At 36.9% G+C, this 10,213-nt stretch overlaps 1 protein-coding gene across 1 annotated transcript; it reads right to left on the bottom strand.

Moving 5' to 3' along the window:
- Positions 1-8,375: 8,375 nt before the first annotated feature.
- LOC129889020 (protein BIG GRAIN 1-like A) lies at positions 8,376-9,886 on the bottom strand. The gene is made up of 2 exons (XM_055964120.1): positions 9,611-9,886; positions 8,376-8,914 (listed from the first exon to the last, which is right to left on the bottom strand). Exons 1-2 carry the CDS (start codon positions 9,834-9,836, stop codon positions 8,391-8,393), a joined length of 750 nt encoding a protein of 249 aa, XP_055820095.1. The 5' UTR covers positions 9,837-9,886; the 3' UTR covers positions 8,376-8,390.
- Positions 9,887-10,213: the final 327 nt, after the last annotated feature.

Genomic DNA, 10,213 nt, shown 5'->3' with positions numbered 1-10,213 from the left:
TTCTTAGTTCCTAAGGTGGAAAAGTTAAGGTTGGCCCTTCTGATTTGGTTTGGTTGTCGCTTCATGGTAAGTTTGATCGTTAAGTTATTGGGTCAGTTGGTTGTGTGATGCGGTGCCAGATGGCTATGTTTGAGTTGGGAAGGCTGAAAATGGAATTTTTCCCTGTTCATTCTAAGTATGGTGATGTTTTAGGTTGAATCATCATGTAAAAAGAGTTCTATTGGATTCATGGAAATGGTCTTCTTATGCATGTGAACGACCAACAAGTAGCGAGAAGGAATGATTGTGGAGCGAGAGCATTCATATTGATTAGACATTTTGGTGGGTTGATCTACTTGCTCACTACCCGCCAGCCTAGTTTTTCTTGAGTTTGAGTGGTTAGTGCAGACTTGCACTGGCGGGTTGACTTGTGGCTATTGTTGTGATGGTTTGGTTCATTGGGTCACTTTTGGTAAGTTTAATATGCTATTAAATTGCTTATTGGGTAGGTTTTGCCCCAGGATTGGTGGGTTTACTCAGATTTGCACTCGTGGAGTGGTACATGGACATATGACCTTAGTTTGATTACTTTTGGGGTTGGATTCTCATATTGGTTTAGTTTTCTGGGAGTTCCGTTGGCAGCAAAGCGACATTGGAGCTGGTCTCAATGCGATATTTCTACTCGAGGATTTGGTTGTCCCTTGGAGTAGCCTTTTTTAGTTTTGTAAGATATACTTCAGACTAAAGCTTTTGGTTCTAGGAGTCATTGGGTTGGAACAATGGGTTTGTGCCTTGGGCTAAGTTGCTTTTTTTGAATTTTTATTACTTTTTAGTGTTCAGGTAGTGCTTGTAATTCCTTCGTGGTTGTTTGGGCAGTGTTCAAATGGTGCAGGGAATTGTTACTGTCATTTAGGGTGGGTAGCATACCCATGATGACTAAAGAGTCTTGAGTTAGAGTATAAAGCAACGAATTTGACTTGGGAGTTATTTAGTACCTTCTCTTGTCTGTTGGTCGTCTAATTCTGAGAAATCTCTGTGGTTTTGGCTTATCTCGGATGAGTCTGTTGCATTTGGTTGAGTTTTTTTTTGTTAAGTTGAAGTAATTATCAAAAGAGAGAAATTGGAAATTGGGTTGATTTATGATGGAGAAAAGTGAATTTCAGAGCTTATCTCTTAGCCTGAGTTCTGTGTTGGTGTTTTCTGACCCGAGAAGGTACCTGTAGGTTAGGCAGAGGTTGCGGGTTAATAGTGGATGTTTTAATGACCTTTCAGGTCATTTTTGTTATTCTCCAATATTTTCAGCATTTAGAGCTTTCCTGTAGTGACCCCAAGCCATTTATGACTTGCTATCACTAACAGTTTGGTCGCATGGTTGTTTGTTTGAGTTTTATGCCTAATTCCCTATTCTAGATCTCTTAGAGTTTGAACAATTGACTTCGGTCAAAACTCTAGGAAGATGACCTCAGAATAAACTTTTGACGGTTCCATCGGCTTTGAAATGGTCAATTTAGGCTAGTAGCATGGTCGATACGAGTATCGAGAAAATCAATGTGAGTTTTAGGCCATGTGATACTTCAGCCTTAGAAATTTAGCCTAAGGTTGACCTTGGTCAATATTATTGGTAATCGCACTCTAATTGAAATTCTTTCAGCGCGGTTAGCTCTAGAATATCAAGTTTGGTCTAGAACGACCTTTGGTTCATGTCCCAATGCTTTTGGTCTCATTTTGATCCCTCTCGTGGAAATGGAAAGCATTATGCTTGGGTGTGGGACCCATATTTTATCAAGACAACCTCGAATGGAAATTTCAAATGCGATATTGAGTCTGGAACATCAAATTTGGTGGGGTAGCATAGTCCGTTTGCTCGTACGAAATTTCAAACGAATCCCGAGCATCCTATCGGAGCTTTTCAAAGCTCAAGGTTGAGTTGGTGCAGCAACTACTGGTGAAAGCACCATTTTCCTTCTCGATCGCGAGTCCTAGTTGTCGCATTCGCAAAGACCATCCATCCATACCTACGTGATCGCGAGGTATGGTCTGCGATCGTGATGGCCAGGTCTGCTTACCCTTTGCATTCGCAAAGAGATTTCCACGATCGCGATGGTCATTTAATATGATTGTCGCGATCGCGACCCAATCTTTGCGATAGCGAAGGCCAACATCGTCTTGTCTTTAAGTTAAAATACAAACGCAAATTGCCCGAACCCCATTTTCGTTTTTCGATTTTGGGAGCTATAGAGCGTCAAATTGAGCGATTCCAAGTGCATTGAGTTCGTATTTATCGTGGGTACATGTTGGTATGTTCGGGGAAGCATGAAGATCATCGGTTTAAGGTAATATCTTGCCCAAAGGGGCTTCCCAAGCTTAGTTTAGGACTTTAATGGTGTTTTTAAATATTGGATTGATTTACGTCATTTTGAGCATCACGTTGTGCCCCATTTGGGGTACAAACTCAATAATGTGTTTAGAAAAAAAATTCATGGAGTCATTTTCGGGATTCCTATTGTGGGTCCCACAATCTCATTTTAGACCTAATTTTGGGTCAGTCTCCGAAAAATAGGTTTTTAGTGTCAAAACATTTGCATTAATGAGGTGATCAACATTTTGGTAGTGTGGAGATATTTGGAGTTGTTTTTGGAGTGAAAAGTTATTGAAAAATAGACTTAGAGCGTGCGTGTTTGGCTTCGATGTAGGCTACAGTCTCCTTTCTTTTGATTGAGCTTTATAAGGTATTATTTAGTATAAATAGCTTATAGTTTGAATTGAATGTGATGGGTTAGGCTCAATTCCCAGTTTCTTGCTTCGTTGTCCCGATATGAGCCTTAGGCTAAGTTGTCTTTATGAGACCCCATTCTAGTTGGTAAGATTAATGATTATGCCTTAGTTTGGCCTTGGTTAGCCAATTTTAGGTGGCTTGTTCAGCGTTTATGATGATTGGTGGAGGTGCACCATAGGATTGATTTTGGGATGAAACTTAGTTGATATAGTCATTGTTAGCTGGAAGTTATGAGACTTAGTGTCCTTCACCATTATAATACATATATTGAAGCCTTGGTGTGGAGAATTCCACCCAGTTAGACTAGTGAATTGTTGTTGGATACTATTTTCGTATTTAGAGCTAGAATCCCATATGCTTTCCTATTGCCGTTTGACAAGTCTATCTGTGGTTATGAATCTCGAGGTGATATTTCTCAAATGAATCTAGAGGTATTGATTGACTAGTTGAGCACCTGTTTCCTTATTTTCCTCCAACTTGTTACCCAGTTAGGGTTGAGTTCCCTTTTAGGCTATTTGATTGAGTTAGAGGAGTAGATTTGAGCTTTAGGCCTTGATTAGAGATAGGTTGTATTTGTGAGCCCTGTTTGCATGCTCTAGAGGGTAAGGTGCTTATGGAGTCATTATTATATGTGATTGTGTTTGTTGTTTGGGTGCTGGTGATGGCATACATGTCATTGGAGCATTGTTTTCTCACGCATGTAGTCGATCTCAGTGCATTCATTGGTTCTTGGCATTGATTTGAGAAAGCTGGATTATAACCCAAATAATTTTATACTGATTTTGAAAAGGGACATACTACCTTTATTGCTACTATTTTTAATGGACTGGAGACATTGAGGATACAATCATTTTATTATACATGATTCGAGGCATCGAGGACGTGCTCATTTTATTATATTGATTCGAGGCATTGAGGATGCACTCATTTTATTATACTGATTTGAGGCATCAAGGATGCACTCATGTTACAGATTGATATAAGACCTGGATCAAGACCTAGTGGTATATAGGGGCATTCTCGAGCCCCCCATGGCGATCCCATAGAGGCGCATGGGTCCTACTTTCTGGTCGGGACTGGAAGTAGGTGTATATATCTTGATATAAGGTGCTTGGCACAGATTGTACTACAGTTTTTACTGCATTGCTTTCTAGCATATATGCATTTTCTATCACCAGCATAGATGTTTATACCTGTCCATAGTATGGGATGTCGTGCGGGTTTACCTGTTTGTGAGTGAACTTTCTGGGTGCACAGAGGCTCGGGAGGTATTATCTTACTATTTGCAAACTTGTGGCGGTATAAAGAGTGGTCTCTTGTTTGAAGGTAGTTACTGCCCTTGTTCTTATTTATCTATCTTTTGTACAGGGATTTAGTGATGCAGTCCTTTAGGGCCTTTATGTGATAACTGTGTTTAGTTCTGTTAGTAGGTTATCACTTTGTTATCCTCCTTCATAGTGGGTTGTCGTGCTTAGGTCTTGGGCTGGCGCCACCATGTATGTCCTCGGTTTCCTTGTTTATTTCCTATCTTCTTGCTTTCTTATGTTAGATGTTTCCTATTGCAGGCTTCCATAATATTCTTGTTAGTTACTTGTGATATATATATTCCTTGCTTTCATATTCTTTATAGTTGCTTTATCTTTGGAGCTCAGTCAGTCGATGCCTACTGAGTGTCGATTGTTGGTCATCATACTACACTTCTACACCCTGCATATCATAGTACGGGTTTTTACTACTGATTGAATATCATGCGGAGTAGCTGTTCCTAGATTTTGGAGAATTGGGTGAGCTCTTAGCTTTCAGAGTTGTCTATCTCCCTCTATTTTGGCTTGGACTAGTCTTTATTTTGTATTTGAAGATAGTCTATATTACCATTATTATTATTATATCTGTATAAGCCTTGTATTACTTTATATTAGTTTAGTAGCTCGACTACCGACTGATATCAGGTCTTGGGGGTTATTTTGTTGTATTGTTCTCACTCTTCTTTTCTTCTTATTATTGTTATTGTTAATATTATTTTTTGGTTCTTTTCTTCCGCTTGTGATGATCCATTGCCTATGGTTCCGAACATGGAGTTAGGCCTACTGGTTGGTTAATAGTAGGTGTCATCATGATCTGAAAAATTGGATCGTGACACCCTTAGAACACATTGTGCTCCATAATTGGAGAATTGTGCTTGCAATTAAATGATTGTGCTTCATAATGCTAATGAAAATAATAATAAAATCACTCTTTAAAGTTTTCCTAGCAGGTAGACCACATTATGATAGCAATGGTCTTCTATGATTTGCGCTTCCATGGGTTTCACAATCAACTTGGATCTTCACTCTAAGTCACTTAATTTGCACAAGCTGATTGAATTACTTCAATCTCCTAAAATCAAACACATTTCACTATAATTCTTAGTTTAATTGATCACTTTTTAACACAAAGACTAGAGTAAAAGGTAGAAATAAAGTGGTAATTTTCACCTCTTATCATAAGAGTAATAATGTTCAAAGTGAGCCCTCTAACGACTAACTTGATTGCCATCATCTTTTCATTGATTCTCCTAATCTCTACTACTTGCTCCCTAATCTCTCTATTTACTAAAATGCCTACTACTTTTTCACATCCCGGGCCTTATTTCTTACCCATTTGATTTTAACACAAACTATATTAATCCTTTCCTTCTTGAGGCTCCATGGTCTTTTCGGTTAAAGTTCCTATTTTTTTCAAAATCCTACTCTCAATTGAAAAAAAAAGTTGTAATAATATATCACACTTGAATATGTAAATTTAAATACTGAATTCGCATCGAAAAAATACACGAATGCGAATGTTTTTTTTTGCATTATGAGCATCGAGTGTTGAATGTATGAGTAAGTAGAGAAAATGGTGACATTATGTATGGAAGATGTTGCGACGTACTAAAGAAATTCAACCAATACGTGATAATGCAAAAAGAATTTTTGTCTGGTCAAAAATATAACAAAAGAATTATTAGTGGAAGTCATTCTAGCAGCATGTCAGTTTTTCAAATAATGAAGGAAAAAAAGGAGTAATCATATTACTTATGCATGTACCAATCAAACAAACAATGTATGGGTCTATTTTTTGCAAGAAAGAAATCAAATAAAAATATTGTGTACTGAATGAAGTTGAACTTATCGTTTGTGTTGTGTGATGGCTTCATCTCTTTCTTTTTGTTCTTTGTGTTTGGCACGAAGCAAAATATTTTTCTAGAAAATGTTTTCTTGGAAAATAAGATGGATTTTAACTTATTTTCTCATATTTAGTTGGTGAATGGAAATTATTTTCCTGAATTTTTTTTTAGTGTATGATTGGTGAATGAAAAATATATTTTAGAAAATATCTTTTATAAAATCCGACCCGACACCTGATCCGAGACCTGACCCTAATCCGACCCAGACTCCCGACCCCATTATCCAATTCAAGATCCAACTTTTGAAAAGAGATCTGACAATGACACCCGATCCGAGACCTGAGCTTGACTCCGACACCCGATTCGAGACCCGACCTCGACCTCGACCTCGACCCCGACTTGAGCCTCCACATTGAGACCAACCCCGACTCGAGATGCTACCCAGAACTTAACTTGAGATAGAGACCTCGACCCGATATCTAATCTAAGACCTGATCCTGATTCTAATACTCGACTTGATTCGAGACTCGACCTCGACCCCAAGATCTAACCTGAGACCTAAGAGTCGTTCCTGGCCCAACCATAACTCTCGATATGAGACTCGAATCGGAACCCCGATCTTTATCCTGATACCCAATTAGAGACTCGACCTCGATCTAAGATTTGAGGTTCTACAAGAGACCTCGACTCGAGACCCGAGATTCAACCATGACCTGAGACCTGACTCAATTTTGAAACAACCCCGACACCTAACCTAGGACCCAACTTTCAAACAGGATCCAACATCGACATTCGATCTTGACATTCGATTCCAATGATTGATTTAAGTCTAAAACCCGATACTTGACATGAGACTTGACCTCGATTCTCAACCTAAAATATTACTCCAACACCTGACTCAAAACCTATCCCAACACCTGATTTGACACTCAACCCTAAAACTTGATCCAAAATTCGCCCTCTAAACCTAACTTGAGATTCCACCCTGACCCAATCCAAAACTCGTGAGTTAGGTCTTGAATAAGGTCGAGAGTCAGATCTCAAATTGAGAATTAGGAGTCGGATCTAGAATTAGTATTGTGAGTCGATACCCAAGACTTACCTGATAAGAACATCAACCCCAATAACCATTCGGAACCCGACCCTGACACCCAAGTCAAAACCCGACCTCGATAATCGATTTAGGATCCGATTCCGATGACTAGTTCAAAATTCAACCCTAATCCCCGAGTTGAGAGATAATTCTGACTCGTGATCCGAGATTAGACATTCGAATTTGGACCTAATATTGACCACGACATCGATTCAGACCTGACCTTTACCCAGCATTCAAATTTGGACCTTACCTTTACTCCGACAGCCGAATCGATATAAGACCCCGACGATCGATCAGGAATTTGACCATAAGATCTGATCAGAACTTGACCCCAACTTTCTCCTGAGACATGGCATTCAAATAATAACCTCGACATTCGATTCGATCCCGACACTGACATCTGACTTAGGACCTGACCCCGACTTTCAATTTGAGATTCAACATTTAAATTGGGATATGACTCCGACCTCAACACTCGAATGAGGACACGACCCCGACAATCGATCCAAAATTTAACCCCGAGATTTGACTAAAACCTTACCACAACACCCAAATCTGGACACGATTAACCAATTCGAGATCCGATCCTAACACTCAAATCAGAATCCGAACTCGACACCTGACACTCGATGTAGGAAGCAACTTTCAAAATTGTACTCAACTCGACTTCCCACCCAAGATTTGACTTTCAAATCGAGACACGGTCTCGGCTTCTAAACCAAGACTCAACCATACCCAACTCGAAATCTAACTTCCAAATCGAGATCTAAATTTTTTTAAACAAACAATTTTTTTGTGGGGAGGGCTGATAGGGGTGGGATAAAAAATAAAAAATTTAAAATTTGAAATAGTTTTCAAAAACAAACATTTAAATTATTATTTTTGTGCAGGGGGGGTCAATTTTTTCAAATTAGAAATACTTGTCAAATATAAATTTTTAAATTTTTAATTTTTTTTTGGTGGGGGTGGGGCTGGTTGGTGCTAGGGGGTAGGGGGAAATAAATTGTTTTAAAAAAAATAATTAAATTTTAATTTTTTTTTGAAGGGGGGGGGGGGTTGGGATACATGGTGGGTAAGAAAAAAATTGTAATTTGAAATTGGATGAGAGTTTCGAAAAAAGTTTTTCTTATTTTTTTGTAGGTAAGTTATTTTCCTTAAATTTAGGAAAATAAGTTGAGTTCGAAAACATTTTTGAAAATATTTAAGTTATGCCAAACATGGAAAATTGGAAAACATTTTTCCCAAAGTTGGAGGATATTAATGTGATGTATTAGACTTTTTCACTTTGCATTCTCATTCATTAATAAAAATGTCAACAATAATAATACTAATTCTCCAAATTTATTTAGAGTTACAAAAGCAAATTAATTAATTACCATTTGCATTAATGGCTAGTTAGTACCAAGATTTGTTGTTTCATATACAGGAAATCCCATTAATCCAATGGAGGAAAAAATATCAAGCTCAAACAGATCAGAACTTGCACAACTTGCACCTTCACCATCATCTTCATCTTCAACTTCAATATTCTTGTGGAATTTTAGCTGGTGATCTTCATTAACATAATTTATATTAATTCCTTTTATAGCCTCCACATTTTGTTGGTCCATATCCAAATTCTTGTGTCCACATGGAGTATTATTAATAATATTATTGCTTAAACATGATCTAGAAAATGAAGAACAAGTTGATGCATTATTTGCTGATTTTAATTTCCTCTCCTCATCATCATTTGAGGGAATCTTAGCTTTTTTCCCATTTGTGAAAAGTGAGTTCAAGAAACTTGATAGTCTACCTCCAGGAGAAATGGGCTGCTTAACTTTCTTTAATTCTCTATAAATCTTCAAAGCTCTTGACTTTGCCTTGTTAAAACTATCTTCATCATATTTAGGTTTTTCCTTTGCTAGAGAAGAATCTGTTGAAAATTTAAATAAGGTATGAACAAAATTTAAGAGAGTTAGAGATTTTTTATTTTATTTTTGCCAAAACCTAACTTGATATTTCCATAAAAAAATGATAAATAGGATAGGGAAAAAAAATCCATAGACAAGACCAATTGGGACCAAATCCTTCTATCTTCTTTCTCTTTTTGTCCGGCCTATCGAGGACCTATGTTTCTAAAGTTAACATACATGACTATTTATTCGCTTATATATTCTAATAAAATCCTCAATTACTAGCATAATTTAAATAAGCAATATTTTATCCTTATTTTTGACTAACAAATTGTGAAAAATAGAACTAGTCTAGCAACAAAATGAATAGGTCAAACTTTTGAATCATGAATTTGATTTATATATATCGATAATATAAAGATTTAAAATTTAACACTAGCTATCATGTTACTCAAAATATATTTCACAGTTTATCAGTAAAAGAAAAAAGTGAAATATGTAATTTTGAAAATACAACTAGTAAATGAAATGAATATGAATTATTGGCTCGTCGGAATACCTTTTATATGGAATCCCTTAAGGACGAGCCAATAAATAGAACTCATCCCTTGGAAATTCATATTTTTTAGTAGTGAAATTATTAGGTGCATTACTTGCAATAACATGTAATAAAGGTAATCTTATAGTATAAAATGAATGTATGTATATATCCTCACCATAAAAGTTGAGGTCTTTGGGATATTGGTGCTTGTGATCAAACTTTTCTTGGTTAGTTGAAATGCAAGTTCTAATTGGTTTTGACCTATTATTAAGACCATAGCTAGAAGTGCCAATACTTGAATTAATGTTTGTTGATTTTTTCTGTTGGCCAGCTTGGTCAATGGAGTGGAAAATAGGCCTATTATAATAGGGTTTGGCAAAAAGAGGGAAAGAGCACAGCATAATGAGAAATGGATTTGGAGACACACGTGAAACCTAAGAAGAGGAAGAAAAGAAAACAATTGTGAGTGAGATTATTCTTATTCCACTTTGGGCTTTTTATCAACTCCCAAGTTCCTACTCAAGGGGTAAATGGGGAACAATGGAAAATGAATTCAAAAGTTGTTTTTTCATTTATTTATTTTTAACTTTAAAGTATTTGATATTTGAAACTCATTATCTGGTTAATCATCTATATCATATCATATATCTATACTAATTTAAAAGTATGAAGGTTCTTAGAAATGGTGATTAAATTTTTTATCATTCATTAAAAGACTATACAACAACAACAACAACAACAACAACAACCCAGTGAAATCCCACATCGTGGGGTCTGG

Source organism: Solanum dulcamara, chromosome 1 (genome assembly GCF_947179165.1).
Source record: "Solanum dulcamara chromosome 1, daSolDulc1.2, whole genome shotgun sequence".
Classification (NCBI taxonomy): domain Eukaryota; kingdom Viridiplantae; phylum Streptophyta; class Magnoliopsida; order Solanales; family Solanaceae; genus Solanum; species Solanum dulcamara.
The sequence above is the reverse complement of the archived record's forward strand: the minus strand, read 5'-3'. Positions and strand labels throughout refer to the sequence as shown.

What these genes read in the sequence shown, in the direction of transcription:
- LOC129889020 (XM_055964120.1), bottom strand. Translation starts at nt 9,836, where the DNA reads ATGCTGTGCTCTTTCCCTCTTTTTGCCAAACCCTATTATAATAGGCCT. An exon ending in CAAAGACCTCAACTTTTATG is followed by an intron (nt 8,915 to 9,610) that starts GTGAGGATATAT and finishes AATTTTCAACAG; the next exon opens with ATTCTTCTCTAGCAAAGGAA.